Source organism: Narcine bancroftii, chromosome 1 (assembly GCF_036971445.1).
Source record: "Narcine bancroftii isolate sNarBan1 chromosome 1, sNarBan1.hap1, whole genome shotgun sequence".
Taxonomy (NCBI): domain Eukaryota; kingdom Metazoa; phylum Chordata; class Chondrichthyes; order Torpediniformes; family Narcinidae; genus Narcine; species Narcine bancroftii.
This window is the reverse complement of record NC_091469.1, coordinates 224,456,094-224,472,683: the sequence shown is the minus strand read 5'-3', so window position 1 is coordinate 224,472,683 and position 16,590 is coordinate 224,456,094. Positions and strand designations below refer to the sequence as shown.

The window sequence follows — 16,590 nt, the reverse complement described above, 5'->3', positions numbered from 1 at the left end:
TAGAGCAAATCTCTCCCTCCCCAACCAAACAAAGGATAAGAACAAGATATAATGACATAAAAATAAAGTAAGAATAAGAAAGTTCTTCTATTCATCCAAGAGATTCCAAACTCGGTGACCCCATTTCAAGAGAAATTGGTCTCTTTCCATTCCCATTTCTCCCATTTCTTCCATTTCCAGAACAACCAGATTTTTCTTTAGGAGACAATGGTGGGCTACGTCTTTGTCCTCTTACATCTGGCAACGATTCAGCAAAAATCATTGCTTCACACTCATTCTCAAAAAACTGAAATTTAAAGTCTCCACAAAACACCTTCAACACTGCTGGATAGCGAAAAGTAGACTTAATAGCCTTTACGCCACAAAACTTCTTTATCTGGATTAAATCGACGCCGACGCTGAATAACCTCTTGACTCAAATCAGGATAGAAAAAACTCTACTATTCTGAATCATTAACGGAGCTTGTCGTTGTCTTGCATTTTGCACTGCTAGACGAAGTATTGTTTCTCTGTCCAAATAATTCAAGCATTGAATTATTACGGGTTTTGGTGATTGACCAAGCAGAAGTCTTCTTCTTAAGGCTCTATGAGCTCTTTCCAATACCAGGCCTTCAGAGAAAAATTCTTGCCCCAATATTTGTGGAATCCATTCGGTAAAAAAACGAAGAGGATCTTGTTCTTCCGTACCTTCTGGCAAACCAACAATCTTCACATTATTCCTTCTACTTTGATTCTCCAAATAATCTACTTTCCTCTCTAACTCCTTCTCACGTTCTCGCAATTCTTTAACGGATTTTTCCACCTCCAACACTTTTTCTGTATTAGAAGCCACTTGCTGTTGACATTCCAAAAAAGCAGTCTGAAATTTTTTAAAATCTTCACTAGATGCTTCCACACATATTTTAACTGTATTCAGTTCTAAACTGAGCCTTTGAGTCATTTCATTCAGCATAGGCTGGATGATAACGTTTAACTGTTTAGATTGTAATTCAGAAAAGCTCAGCCCTGCTTTCTCTAACGTAGTGGCAGAACTAGGTAACTGCAGCTCCTGCTGCAACTCAACAACAGGCAGTTTAACAGTTTTACTGTGGGTCTGGACTCCCAGTGACGGCACCCCGACTTCCTCAGGGGGTCGACGCTGGTCTCCCCCTGCAACCCGTTGTTGTTTCAAAAACTCACGGAAGAGATCAAGATATTCAGATTGGAGTACTTCCTGAGACATTTCAAGCAATGGAGTCGTCTTCTTGCGTGCTCCCTCCGTTAAAGTCGGCAGGCTGCCAGAATCGGGATCCACTTCAGGGGCACACGCACCTTCCTCCTGAGAACGGGTAATTCCAGCGCTGTCCTTCTCCTGGTGAGTAGTAGTTATTTTTTCAGCTCCCACAGGCAATCTTTGTGGTTAAGGCACGGAAGAAAGTAAACCTGAGACCGTAGCAGGCTGTTTAGGCCCTAAATCTTCAACACTCTGAAAATGTAGTTTCTTCTGCACTTGAGGTTTAATCTTTTTACCATTAATGGCCATAACAGTTCCTTAATACTTTAAACTAAGTTTTAAAAAGTTTAAACTTGAAAACAAAAAGTTAAAAACGGGTTCTTAAAAGTCTGGCCAGAGAGGTCGAGATTACACATCTAGATTCTACGCCATCTTGCCACTCACCCCCCCCCCCTCCCCTGCATTTCACTTTCAAACAATGTTAATATGTTGTCTGCACTTCTGTGGAGTCCAGACATATTGATATATGAACCTTCTTAAAAGCCTTTTTTTTTTAAATCAAAATTCACCGCATTGTCTGATTGCCTTTTATCCATCTGTGATCGTAGAACTCCAACAGGTTACTCAATCATAATTTTCCTTTCATAACTTTGCTCAATCCTATTATTTCAGTCATGTTAATTACATTCTTTATTATTAGTCACTTGTGCAGTGCAATTAATTTGAATTGAGCAAAAAAAAACTGAAATATTTGAAAAATAGGGGAAAATTGGATGTTGAGAGAGAGATCGAGATCAGGCATATGTGGATTTAGTTTATTGAAAGGGAAAATTGAGTAAGTGATTTCTAGAAGTGTGTGGGGATTCTGGACTAAAATGGCATAGAATTCAAGAGCAAGGAATACACAGTGGACCTTTGTCAAACACTGATCTGGCCATACTGGAGTACTAGGTCAAATTTTGAGTGAAGCATCTAAAGGACGTTTACCAGAATGATTCCAGGAATGATGGCCTTCATTTATGTGATTAGATTGAAAAAAATCTGCTGGTGTACACTTTGGAATGAAAGAGGTTTCGAGGGGATCTTATGGACATATAATTATGAAAGTAACTAGCGAGAAGTTGTTACAATGAATGGAAGAGTTAAAAACCACAGAACATTGGTGCAAGATTGTTAAGAAGTAGGATATTTTATTTCTTTTCAAAGAATGAAAAAGAAATATGATATATCTTTGAATACTTTTTTTTCTTATTATCATGTTAAAGCCTTATTGTTGGATTATTTTGGATGTACTTTACAGTTACCTAGATGATCTAAGTTTGAAATTTTATTTACTGAGGGTGGCAAGAAGGGATTTATATCTGAGATGTATGCTTTATTACAGGATAAAATGCTTAAGCCAGATATTCATAAATCTAGATTAAAATGGACAAAAGATTTAGGTATATGTATTTCTCAAGATGATTGGATGAATTTATGTAAGGATAGTCTGACTGAAATTGTAAATGTAAGGTATCGATTGGTTCATTATAATTTTATTTAGCAATTATATTTAACTCCAGAGAAATTAAGAAAGTATAATTTTATTTCTTTGGATTTATGTTTTAGATGTCGTAGGAGGTAAGTTCTTTTCTACATTCTACTTGGTTATGTGAGATGGTGAAACCTTTTTGGAATAAACAAGGAATTTCTAGAAGTTATTTTGAAAGTGAAATTTTCATTAGATCCTGTGGTGTTCTTGTTGGGTAATATTAGTTTAGAATTGAAATTAAATAGATTTCAAATTGTTTTTTGAGATTGGCTTTAGCTGTGGCTAGAAAATGTTGGGCAATTACTTGGAAAAATGAGATTGATTTGTGTATTCAAAGATGGCATTTGGTGATGAGATCTTATATTCCATTGGAAAAGATAACATAATTTATGTAATAATTACTCCTTATTTTGTAAAACTTGGAGCCCATATTTGGATTATTGGGGTTGAATTATTAAATCCCCCTTCCGCACGCTAGTGGTGTTGCTCCGAACCATGGTAATTAATTGATGAATTTTATGTTATGTGATCTCCTTTTTCTCTTTTTTTGGGGGTAGATTAGAGGTGGGTGGGAAGGGGTAGGTGGTTTGGGGAAGTGGGGGATTATTTAAAAAAAAATAATGTGTGTATTTTGTCTTACTTTTTTAAGTTGTATGTTCAGCATATCCATCATGATTTAATAAATAAAGTTTTCACAAAAAAAAGAACCTCAGGACAACGTATAAGGGTGTAGCAAAAAGTACCATGAAGAACCCTTGTCCGTGGGATTCATTAGGTTCTGGAATGTTTTGCCAGGTTTGAAGGAGCTTCAATTGGGAACTGGATAGGTGCTTGAAAAGAAGAAATTCAGACAGCTGTGAGGAGAAAGTGAGATAGTTGGATTGCTTTTACGTGGAGCTGGTACAGACCTGAGGAGGACTGACTGATTGGCCTTCCACAGTAACGTTCTAAGGTTCTGCATACATGTGTCTTTCTTTGGCTTGGCTTCGCGGACGAAGATTTATGGAGGGGGTAAAAAGTCCACGTCAGCTGCAGGCTCGTTTGTGGCTGACAAGTCCGATGCGGGACAGGCAGACACGATTGCAGCGGTTGCAAGGGAAAATTGGTTGGTTGGGGTTGGGTGTTGGGTTTTTCCTCCTTTGCCTTGAAAGATGGCAGTATAAGTTGCCATTTGTGATCGACTGAATTCCATGAGCTGGAGTAAATTAAAGAAGAGACCATTTTAAAATAAAAATAGAAGTGGTAAAGAATAATGTGTTACAATTTAGAATGTTTATTTTTATTTTGTAGCATTGGTTTATGGAAGATGGCCTTGACGTAAAGACAATGATGAATACTTGGACCCTCCAGAAGGGCTTCCCATTGGTAACTGTTACCCTGAAAGGAAGACGAGTCTTTTTGCATCAAGAGTACTTTCAGAAAGGTTCGAATGCCCAAGATCCAAATTCAGAAACTGCAGGGTAATTATTGCTATTATTTTCTTTTGACTAAACTTCTCCACCCAGAGCATGGTAACGACCACATATATCTTTGCTTTTGTATTGGGTGGAAAGGGTTCGTTTTTGGGTACAGCAGGCAAGCGAGTCCAGACACAGTGTGGTGCAACAATACACATGCTTTATTAAAGCAATACACAGTAAAAAGGGCTCTGGGGCAGTTCCAGAGCAAACACAGTTCATCAGCTACAACACCTAGACATAAATTAAGCTAAACAGGTTCAATACAAGCAGCTTCACAGACACACAGGTTAAGGTTACTGGCTTGCACCCAGCCTTGGAATCCCAGCCTAAGCAACAAAGGAATGTGTTCGAACCCTCACCTAGCCCGGGAGTAATGACCAGTGGGCAGGGGGTTCTGACTCCTGATGAGGTGCCCTGACTGGCTACCAAAGGGGTAGAAACACACCCTCTAACCCCAACTAAACAGAGGACAGTGGCTACAATGTCAGTATCTGCTGGGTTGCCCGTGATACCCTGGTCTGCCTAAGGATTGCTAGCTCCTTACCTGCGTTCCACTCTGGATGACATCCACTGTGGTGACCATGACCTGGAATCAGTGCACAACCTGACCACATGGCAAAGAGAATGAATAATGGTGTGCTCAGGTTTAAATATCCTGCTCTGCTGAGCAGGGGCTGTGATGTATGGGGCCAGCCAATGACAGTGTGTGCTCCGACTGGTGGGCAGGCGCACACCTGATTGGCAGGCTGGAGAGGCTGGGTGGTGCCTAAAGGATGATGACGGTTCTCTGTGGCTTCCGATGTCAGAGGTATGGTTCCCTTGCCAACATATGGCACAACATTTAATTCCATGAAGCTAAAAATGAACTTGATAAATGTTACAGAAATTTTTTTTAATCGCTGTTGTATGATGTTGCATCTCAATCCTTGTGTCAGAATTACCCGTTCAGTTGGAATGAAGAAACTTAGTTTCACGGGACTTCTGCTGTTTGGCATTTTAGTTGATGCAGTCCACACATAATATGCCCAAATTAGTTAAATTCTTTCTGCATATCACAATGAAAAATGCGTCTCATATAACATTCTGCAATTGTTGTCTAAAGCAAGTTTGAGGTAGCAGTGCAAATAGGAAAACAAATTATGCAGCTGGGATGAAATCTGTCTGGTGAGAAATGACATGATGATCTTCCAAATCAAACCATGTTTCAAATAACAGAAAGTAAATAATGAACATTTTCCCATGTTACATATTTGGTCGTGTTTTTAATTAGGTACTTTTTCAAAAAATGATAGCCATGTCCTCCCACTTCTACAGATGTTTGCAATGTACTTGGGAGCTGTTTTAAGTTTCTGTATGTCTAAGGAGGAATCCTCCATTTGTAATCAACCCCTGGCAGTTAATGGTGGTAGATGGGAAGATTCTTATCTCAGATATATTCTATGTGCTGTGTATTTCTTGTAAAGAATCGCTTCACACAAGAGAAACAATGAGCACACTTTATTCTGATCATGATTACATCTAACTAAACACACAATACAAATGTAACTCCTTTTATGACATAACACATGCATGTGTGTTTCCATAACACTCTTCCTCTCAAAAAATATTTTGTGCCTACTTGTAAATAAGTATAAAGTTTAACTTAAATATGTTAACACTTCTAAACACTACAGAGAACTTGAGCATAAAATTTTTAAACTATTTTATTTTTCATTTTCCATCAACAAACAAGGAAATAACATCACAAACTGCCTCAAAATGTACAGATACCCCCAACAATCTATGTACAGGTGATTTTTATTTTCTCACCCCCTTTAAAAAAAGAGAAAGAAATAAAGAGAATTCTGGGTGTGGTGTTGGTGCTTCCGATTAACTTAAGTAATTAATAGTTTTAACTATAGATATCACAATCTAACTTGAAAATGCATTAACCAGAAACACCCAAAGTCTTTTAAGTCACAGTACCTAGTCTTTGAGATTTTCTGGAGGGGTCTTTTTCTCTTGGATCTTCTCTGGGATGAAGAACATTGAACAGGAATACAACTTTTTGACTTTTCTGGAGCAGATAACCTCCTCGCTGGCTGATGCTACTGGCCGTGTGTCTGGTGCTTGGCCAGCATCTTTCCCCTCCCTGTGCAGCCACTAAGGATGGTGTCTCAGTAACTGGTAATGGGGCTATCCATGGGGCAGCAGAGACGGGTTGTGCCAAAGGCAGAAGGTCAGGGAGATCATCAGAAATTGGCACTGAAATGGGATCCTCTATTGGTCTTAACTTGTCGATGTATCATTTCCAAATCTTGTCACCCACTAGTACCAAATATGAACATGGACTTAGTTTCTTGAGAAGCACACCTCTTTCCCATGTTTTTTTTAATGCTCCCTGTAATCCCGTACCAATGCTTGTTCTCCAATATCCAGACATCTTGTTGGCTTACTCAGGGATGTCAACTGCTGAATATGAAGTCTGATGTTTGGGTGCAAGTCGGGTTCTCAAGTTGAGTCCAAACATCAGTTCTGTCGGCGTGCGTTTTGTAGTGAAGTGCGGTGTTGGTGTGTATGATAACAGAAATTCTGCGATTTTATGATTCCGTGATGTTTTTAACGAGCTCTTGGCTTCCATCGCCTGTTTAAAAGTCTGCATGAAGCGCTCGGTTTCCCCATTTGTACTCAGAGGGTAGGGTGCAGATAATAGGTGCTGCACATTGTTGTTTGGCAGGAACTGCTTCAAAGCGTCTGACACAAAGTGAGGTCCATTGTCAAAAGCCAGTTCTATGGGTAATCCATAACCTGCAAACACACATTGTAGGCTCTCAATTGTCTTTTCCATTGTCGTTGATCACCTTTTCCACACACTCCCAAATGGCAGATTGTGCATCGACAATAATCAGAAAGTTCCCCCCATAAATAGACCAGTGAAATCAATATGAATTCGATACTGTGGTTGTGATGGCCACTTCCATGGGGCAGCTTCTGCATTTCTTGGCAGATGTGGCATCTCCGAACCATCTTGTTCAATGTCCATGCTAGATGTGCCTTCATCCAAACCATTCCTAGATGATTAGTGTGGAGTTCCTTTAGCAAGGCCTCCTGCCATTTCTTGGGAATTATAGTTCTTGTCCCCCACAACAGGCAACCCTCTTCAATTTATATTTAGTTTCGCCTTGTAGAAAAAGCTTTCAATTCAGGGGTGATGCTGTCAGCCTCCAGCCACCCATTTCAAGGTGAAGTACAGAATTTTTGACAGTGTGGCCTCTTTTTTTGTATCATTTTGCTGATAGCCTTAGCTGTGATGGGCAAGTGGTGCAGTTGCTCCTGGTTGATAGTTTTGGCTTCCACAGTCCAATGAATATTCCCTTCAGTCTGTTCTGTCGCTGGCAGAGGTAAGCGCAATAATGCATCAGTTTGGCCATTCTTGTTTGCAGGACGATGCTTTAGTTTGTAATCATTCACCGTGAGCTTCATACGCCGCAAGCTTCATACACTGCAAGCCCCATTGCCCAGTTAGACGCCATCATGATCAGAATAAAGAGTGCTTACTTTTTCATTTTAAGTTTTTCTTTCAGATCTTTTGGCATTATGGCATAGCCGTCCCTGTGTCAAGTTCCATGTGGACCGACCGGTTCGTTGTTAAGAATTTCTGACATGCTTGGAGTCACTTTGTTCTCTGGGGCTCACTGCGTCATTTTCCATGAGGTTTTTAACTTGGAAAGATTTTATGCTTCAATTTCTGGTTTTTCTTCCTCCTGCTACCCTCCTCTTTCTTTTTGTTCTGTCTTGGACACTTTGACTTGATTATCAGATAAATAGCACTTAGGGTCTGGAATAACAGGTATCAGGGCTGTGGTTATTTCTCCCACAGCAGAAGGACTCTCGTTGGTCCATTCTCTTCACCACGTGCTCCCCTGTATAATATCAGTGTTACCATCGGCCATTTCAAAACTCAATGCTATTTCGTAGGCAGACTTGACGTCAAATTTTTTGAATTCAACAATCTTTGTTGGGCAGTCCGCCAAACCAATCAGAAATCTTCCTCTCAAAGCTTCGTCCAAGAAGTCACCAAAACTACATGTCTCGGACAACTTGCTCAATTCGCTAAACATTGGCTTACTGTTCTCCAGCCTTTTGCTTCCTGGTATAGAATTTGTATCTTACAGCAATTACAATTTGTTTTGGGGACAGATGATCTCCAACAAGGTCACACAACTCTTTATAAGGCTCAGTGTTTGGTTTTACCAGTGCCAATAGAGTCTTGAATATTTTGCTCCCCTCCTCGCTTAAAAGCAATGCCTGTTTTTTTTTTAATTGCAGTTTTCAGTATCTCTAACATCATGGGCTATGCAGTTACATATCGAACCTAGCCACATAGTCTTCAGTTTCTCTATATTTCCCAAAGCAACCTTCTGCCATTTTCACTACTTATTATTTAGTAACAAAGTAAATCTGCTGCGCCAGTGCTGTTTATTCTCACATTTTTGTTGTCTTCTCATCGAGTTTCTTCCTTTTTTCACTGCTGACAAACACATGCTTTCGTCCTGTTGCAGCTCAACCGCCCCAGTCGTCGATTTTGCCAAAAATTCTCACCTCTGCCGTCCTCTTTACTCGAAATCCCATAGATTCCGTCGTCCAGAGATTAGAAGTTTTTTAATCCTCATCACCAATTTTGTTGATGAAGCAGCTAAAGGTGATTAGGTGGGGGGAACCTCCTTTTGTGATAATTGTGTTGAATGATCTCAAACAACCTTTGTGAGCATTGTAACTACAACCACTGGAGAGTTTTCCTCTTGAACCCCACCGATGTCATTTTATCAGGATTCTTCTATATTGTCTGAATGTCGCCTCACCTCTGAAATTCACTTCTTTCGTCTAATGTTTAGACAAATGATGTAATCCGCCATTATAAGATGCTTTGAGCATCTGGTGATGAAATGCATCAAAGCACACCTCCCAGAGACGCTGGATCCATTGTAATTCATCTGTAGAAAATACCATTCCATAGATAATGCTATAACCTTGTCCCTTCACTCTGCCCTGACCCTCCTGGAGAATGATCCTTCATATGCCAGCTTGCTGTTCGTCAACCTCTGCTCGCCGTTTAATACAATCATTCCCTAGAGGCTGGTGGAGAAGCTGTGCTCACTGGGACTATGATGCAACTGGTCGGAACACTATGCACCACATGTCTGTAGAGATCTGCCAGGGTTTCTGATGTCAAACTCCTGAGAAAGTAGAGATGCTGACGGGCTTTCTTCATGATGCCGTTGATGTGTTGGGTCCAGGAAGGTCTCACAATGTGCTCATCCTTGCCACCTCTGATCCCCCAATGACTGGATTGTACACCTTTCCTGAAGTCAACAATCAGTTCCTTAGTTGTGGTGACATTGTTGTTGTTGGCGCACCATTCAACCAAGTTTCCAATCTCCCTCCTGTATGCCGACTCATCCCCTTCCTTTATATCGTCGGCATATTTATAGATGGTGTTCTTGTCATACTGAGCCACACAGCCATAGGTGTAAATGAGTAGAGCAGGGGTCTAAGAACATAGCCCTGTGATGCTCTGGTACTGATGGAGATTGTGGAGGAGACGTTCTTACCAATCCTCAATGATTGTGGTCTGGAGGTGTGGAAATCCAGGATCCAATTAGACAGTGGGATGTTAACTCCCAGGTCTCGGAGTTTGCTGATCATTTTGAGGGGATGATAGTATTAAATGCTGAACTGTAGTTGATAAAGAGCACCCCGATGTGTTCATCTTTGGTGTCCAGGTGTTCCAGTATCTGGCATCGAGAAGAGTATTGTTCTCTTGCAGAGTTGCCAAGAGAATTTCTTGGACTGTACTGAAATGACTAATTGTTTTTTTTAATGTTCCTTGCCATGTCTTCAATTCTTCTAGAAACAGTGGAATTACTCAAAGGACTTGCCTGAATCGTTTATTTGGCATTTAAGTTCACAACGTCAGATATTATTTTAAACACAGAAGGCAAAATAAGTGACTCAGCGAAGTTGTGAGCATTTCCACTGTTAGCAATTGATTCACTTATCTTTTCCGATGCTAAAAGACCCTTTTCTAATTTTTGTGACATTTTCATAATTCTCTTCTCTTAAAATTATCCCGCTGGGTTTTGAAGTAATCCAAGGGTTTATCATTCTTCTCGTATTGATGGTCCATAAGGAGTGTTATCCTGGTTATTTTTCTGTAGCCTGGAGTTCATGGAATTTATTTTACAATTTCTGCAGATGTGTGTACATTCAAAACTAGCATTAGTTGTAAAAATGACAAGGTGTTCATTTCCTGCCACTGACTTTGGGACGGCACGGTTAGCGTAGCAGTTAGTGCAACGCTGTTACAGCGCCAGCGACCCAGGTTTAGATCCTGCGCCATCTGTAAGGAGATGGTATGTTCTCCCCGTGCCTCTGTGGGTTTTCCCTGGGTGCTTGAGTTTCTTTCCCACCTTTCAAAATGTATCTGGGGTTATAGGACAATTGGGTGGCATGGGCTGTGGTCTGAAAGGGCCAGTTACCATGCTGTATGTCTAAATTTAAACTTAAATTTAAAAAAATGTAAATCTTCAAAATGATCCATAGAGATTAATCTCCCCTTATTATTGTTTTCATTTGCAGTTACCTATGGCACATCCCACTAACGTACATCACAAGTCATTCCAAAACAATGAAGAGACACTTGATGAAGACCAAAGAAGGTAAATAATGCCTGTTATACTTTGTAGTTCCGGGCCCTCTGTAACTACCCCATGCTGCTGAGCCAGTGCAGTAAAGTGCTGTGAGTGCAAACTCCTCACCCATGCCAGAGACTCCAAGTGAGGCTGCAGAAGGCACTAGGAGCTAGCTTGCAAGCTGTGCACGTGAATTTATGGAGAATTCAGAGTCATGTAAACAAAGTAAGTCTTTCATGTTATCATTGGATAACTGTCCTCTAATCACTGAGTACATCTCGATCACAGATGCTTTCCAGGAGACGTTGGGATCGTTTCAATCCTACATGTCCATTCCTTTTCTGGAGTTTTCCATTGTTCCCAATATTGGCAAAAGGTGCCATGAGCTGTCAGCGTTACGTTGGACATGGCATTAAGTTGTAAACATTGGGTAGATATTTAGTTCAATGCAGGTGATTGTTTCATATTAGCTTGTTTATCAGTGTTCCTAATGTCCCCTAAAAATAAGCTTCAAAAGCAGCATAAAGATAGTGTGTAACTTGTTAATGAGCAAACTTACAGTTCTCAGGGCCTGATTAACAACTGTCTAGGAATGACAGGCTGTGTTAATAATAAATTCTTCCATCCTTTATAGAACTGTTTCATATTCCCACTATGTAGTCTGGCAGATGATGAAGCCTGCAGGCTAATGAGCAAGCCATATACTGCTAGACCCGCCTTACGACGTTCCGACTTGCAGTATGTCAAAGTTACAATGATCAGAATCCGTTTGGAATACGTCGGGGGTCTACCTGTATCAACATGGTTGCTTTTCCTTCTCTGAAGGAAATGCTTCCATCCAATCAGCTAACACAATTCACTTCTCACTGCCACTGCCCCCACCCATGAACGTCATCATTTCGGTGCTCCTCTTATAGTGAGGTCAAGGAAATGTTCTTTGTCAGACCTAATGCCATTTTTTAAAAAAAAAAAGGGTGATTTGGAACACGTGCAAAGATTGCCATCGCTGGGGAGGGAGAGGTGACGTCGCTGCCCCAGTTGCCCAGTGAGTTGCACACAGCCTTCTCAGTGCGGTGGAGTTATCGGATGCCGCGAAGCCATGGCTGTGGGGATCAAACTGCAATGTGTGAATAAAAATTCTCTGCATCCTCTCCCTGACCGCCTGAGGTCCCGACCGCGGGGCCTCTCCATGGCTGCCCGCGCATTCAAGTTTCTGACTGCGGGGCCTCTCCCCGGCCAACCGCACATCCGAGCTCCCAATGCCCTGGCCTAACTGTGTGTCTGAACTCTGTCTTCAGTTATTTTTTTTGTGCTTATTCCTTGAATGTCAGAGTATTTTTTAAATATCTGTACACATAGATCCCAATTTATGATAATTTCATCTTACGATGCGAGTCCCAGAACCAAACCAAAGTTGGGGTCTACTTGTACCTAAAATTTAATAATAGTCATTTATTGATTGGTGCAATTGAGGTCAGGTGTCCCAGACAACAGCAGCAAAAATTTAAAAAAAATGTAGAACATCACTGTAAAAGTGAGGAACCGTGTAGCAGAGCGGTCTTTGATGGATGGTCTGAGTCAGAGTGGTAAGGCTTTGACTCAAGAGCCTTCAGCAGTAGTGCAGGAGTTGAAGTAAGAAAGGGCCACCCTATTCGAGGAACAAAAAGGATTCAGCAGGTAGATACGGGTAAAGGCAGGCTTTATTTATTTATTTCCCCTCCAATCAAAGACATTGGGAATGGCAGCCAAGGCAGGGGAATGCTCCTCAGGGACACTCACATCAAGGAAGCAGGAGGAGGGTGGCTAGGTGGCAGATGAGGGATAGGGAACAGGCAGGAAATACAGGGCACCCCTGTGTCCATCCCCCTTAATAACAAGTATACCATTTTGGATACTGGTGGGGTGGGGGGAATGACCCTACCAGGGACAAGCCATGGCAATTCGGGTTTCCATTGTTTCAGAGGTGATTATAGAATGGTGGTGGGGTGATAGGAAAGGGGGAGGAGTGGCATTGCTCTTCAGGGAAAATATCACAGCTGTACTCAGACAGGACTGACCAGAGGGCTCATCTACTGAAGCTCATATACAATGAGGAGCAGGAAAGGAATGACAATACTCATAGGGTCATAGTGAGAATTGGAAAATCAGACCTGTCAAGAGAGAGCAGACAGGTGTAGGAAACTAAGGGTTGTAATAGTAGGAAATTTTAACTCTCTACATCAGGGGTGTCAAACTCAAATTCACAGAGGGCCAAAATTAAAAACTTGGACTAAGTCGAGGGCCGAACTAAATATTTATTGAAAATTTTCAACAACATCTGCATGTTTTCTCTTCTTTCAACATATGTAATGTTAAACTTTTTTCTTATTAAAATAAATGTTTATTAATAGTTTTGGATAAATTCTTTCCAGAAGCATTAACAAATGAGAAATAAAATATTCAATAAATAATATTTCTCTATAGAGGATTTGTCAAATGTTGCTAGTGTGCTGTCGAATAGTAAAATCTGAGGGCTATTGAGAATGTGGGAGAATAACATGATTCCTGAAACAATCAAATGGGTGACTGATTGTGGGCATGAACTCTAGCAAGGTTATTTGCCATGCCCTTTTTCCATTGGTACAGATATCCTTTGATTTACACACTTTTCAAATTTTATGCCTAATGAGCTTGTATCCAGGTGCAGGACCATTTTTAACCAGGAATATATTTATCACTGTGACATGAAACTATTGGAAGATTGTTTTATCCTGAGATTAAAGTTCATAATCCTTACTCAGGCCTGTGTGTGGGAGGGCGGGGTTTGCGGGCGATCGGGTTGGACAACGACAGTGCGGGGGCATCGGCTCTCGCTGCAGGGTGGCATCTCGGCGGATCAGCGGCCCCGTCACCGTGAGTCGCGGATCAGCCTGCGGCAGGGAGGGGGAGTGGGCAACGGTCCTGGCGAGGTCTGGCCCGAGCCCTCCGGTTCCGGGCGCTGGGAAGCGGCCTTGGCTTCCCCTGACACCGGCCAGGCGCCAAAACCAGAGTCCACAGTGAGTCCCTGCAACGTAAACAGAGGAGGTGGGGGCGATTAGCAGGCTGATGCCAATGCATTCTGGGATTTGTTGTATTACTGTGCATGCGCTATACTGGCGCGGTGGCTAGCGGGCCACCTCTAATACATTTTTGAAATGATCTTGCGGGCCAAATATAATTATATCTGGCCCGCGGGCCAGAGTTTGACATGTGTGCTCTACATATTGACTGGACTCCCATATGGTAAAACGGCTGGATGGCTTGAGTTTGTCAAATGTGTTCAGGAAAGTTTTCTAAATCAAATATAAAAGTCCCAACTAAAGAGAAAGCAATAGGGAATGAGACAGGACAGCTGTATGTGTAGGGAAACATTTTGGATCCAGTGGTCATAATGTCATTAGTTTCAAGTTAATTATCTTCGTCCGCGAAGCCAAGCCAAGAAAAATTATGGAGGATAGGTCTGGGCATGGATTGAGATTATAAATTGCAGAAAGGCCTATTTTGAGGAAATGACAGGATCCAGAATGCATGAAATGGGATAAATTATTTTCTGGAAAGGATGTGCTTGTTAAGAGGAAGACCTTCAAAGCTGAAATTTTTAGAGTTTGTCAAGATTAAAGGCAGAGGGAACCTTGATTTTTGAAGGATATTGGTGATCTGGTTCAGAAGAAGAGAGAGGTGTATAGCAGGTATAGGAGGAGCAAATAAGATACTTGAAGAGTATAAAAAATGTAAGACAAAAACTCCAGAAAAGAAATCAGGAAGGCTAAAAGAAGACATGAGGTTGCTTTGGTGGACAATGTTTAGGAAAAATCCTAAGGGTTTCTACAGGTGTATGAAGACCAAAGGGAGAGTGAGGGACAAAATTGGTCCCCTTGAAGATCAGAGTGGAGCAAGAAGAGATAGGGGAAAGATCTTGTCAAAGGCCTTACAAAAGTCCATGTAGACATCATCCACTGCCTTTCCTTCATCTACCTTTCTGGTTATTTCCTCAAAAAATTCTACAAGATTGGTTAAACACAACTTACCATGCATAAAGCCATGTTGACTATCTGTAGTCATTCCCTGGCCATCCAAATACTTCTATATCTGATCTCTCAGAACACCTTCCAATAATTTACCTACTACTGATGTTAGGCTCACCAGCCTGTAATTTCCAAGGTCCCACATTAGAGGGAGGCAGAAAGATTCAGATGCTCAGTATTCGTGGCAAGGTCGTCAATGGGAATTAATATTGGCTATACAGGAGAAGCCAGAAAGTGGTAGCAAATGATTGCTTCTCAGACTGGAGGCCTGTGACTAGGGGTGTGCCTCAGGGATCTGTGCTTGGACCATTGTTGTTTGTCATCAATATCATTGATCTGGATGATAATATGGTAAATTGGATCCACAAGCTTGCAGATGACACAAAGATTGGGGGCATTTTGGACAACGAGGAATGTTTTCACAGCTTGCAGAGGGATCTGACCAGCTGGAAAAATGGGCTGATAAATGGCAAATAGAATTTAATGCAGGTAAGTGTGAGGTGTTTGGGAGGGCAAACCAAGAAAGGACATACATGGTTGACATACTGCACTGAGGAGTGCAGTAGAACAGAGGGATCTCACAATACAGAAACATAATTTCCTGAAAGTGGCGTCTCAGGTAGATGGGGTTGTAAAGAGAGCTTTTGGCATATTGGCCTTCATAAATAAAATTATTGAGTACAGGAGTTGGGATGTTATGGTAAAATGGTATTAGACATTGATGAGGCCAAATTTGAAGTATTTTGTGCAGTTCTGGTAACCTAACTACAGGAAGGGTATCAATAAGATAGAAAGAGTGCAGAGAAGATTTAAAAGATGTTGTCCAGACTTCAGGAACTGAGTTAGGGAAAAGTTAGGACTTAATTCCCTGGAGCATAGATGAGTGAGGGGTGATTTGACAGAGGTATTTAAAATTATGAAGGGTATGGACAGAGTAAATATCACTTGGCTTTTTCCCCAGAGGGTGTGTGACCTCCGTCGGTCATGGTGGACCATGGGTATTGTGCCTCTTGTTTCCTCTCCAAGGAACAAGCCAGGGCAGGGATGATATGGACATTTGTCTGTTGCCCTTTGCAGTGGGACCTCCCTCTCCATGCTAATGATAGATCCAAAGGAACGACGATGGTTGATACAGTTTAGGGCCAGCAGCATCGTAGGAGTTGCTGTGTCAATGCTGGGTACAGCAGTCAGCCCCCTTTGTGATTCCAACTCCGGATTTTTCCTTGAGGTTTACTTCCAAAGCCTTTCCTGTGAGTGGGTATAGCCATAAGGCAGTAGAGATTTGAAACTGGAGTCTTCCCTCTCCTAGAGTTACCATCTTTGGTTAATGAGCCCCATCTTCCTGGAGCAACCGGTTTCAAGGTGTCAGTGGCCTGCCTTTGCCCCTTCTCCTGTCAGTGAGAACAGCTCCACTGGTCATAAGAACTACACCACATGTGAAGGCCAGGTGTTGGACTGGCTTGCCAAAGGCTGTTTGAGTTGGACGTCATGAAGAGCAATTGTGCAGCAGGGGAACTCGTCCCCACTACCACGTTCGGCTATGACAACCTTTAGAGCTCATTGAGGGTAGGTGAGACCAAGAGGAGAGTTCATGGGTGAAAGGGGAAAAGTTTAGGGGGAACATTAGGGAGAATATCTTCACACAGAGTGTGTTGGGAGTTTGGAACAAGCT

At 41.7% G+C, this 16,590-nt stretch overlaps 1 protein-coding gene across 7 annotated transcripts in view; it reads left to right on the top strand.

Moving 5' to 3' along the window:
* The window catches only part of LOC138739624 (endoplasmic reticulum aminopeptidase 1-like), a 104,386-nt gene that overhangs the window by 71,985 nt on the left and 15,811 nt on the right, over window positions 1–16,590 (top strand). For all 7 annotated transcript variants that reach the window (XM_069892062.1, XM_069892053.1, XM_069892036.1 and 4 more), the window contains 2 exons: window positions 4,035–4,204; window positions 10,823–10,902. In XM_069892062.1, the coding sequence (XP_069748163.1) occupies window positions 4,035–4,204; window positions 10,823–10,902 (250 nt within the window). The remainder of the gene's footprint in view (window positions 1–4,034; window positions 4,205–10,822; window positions 10,903–16,590) is intronic.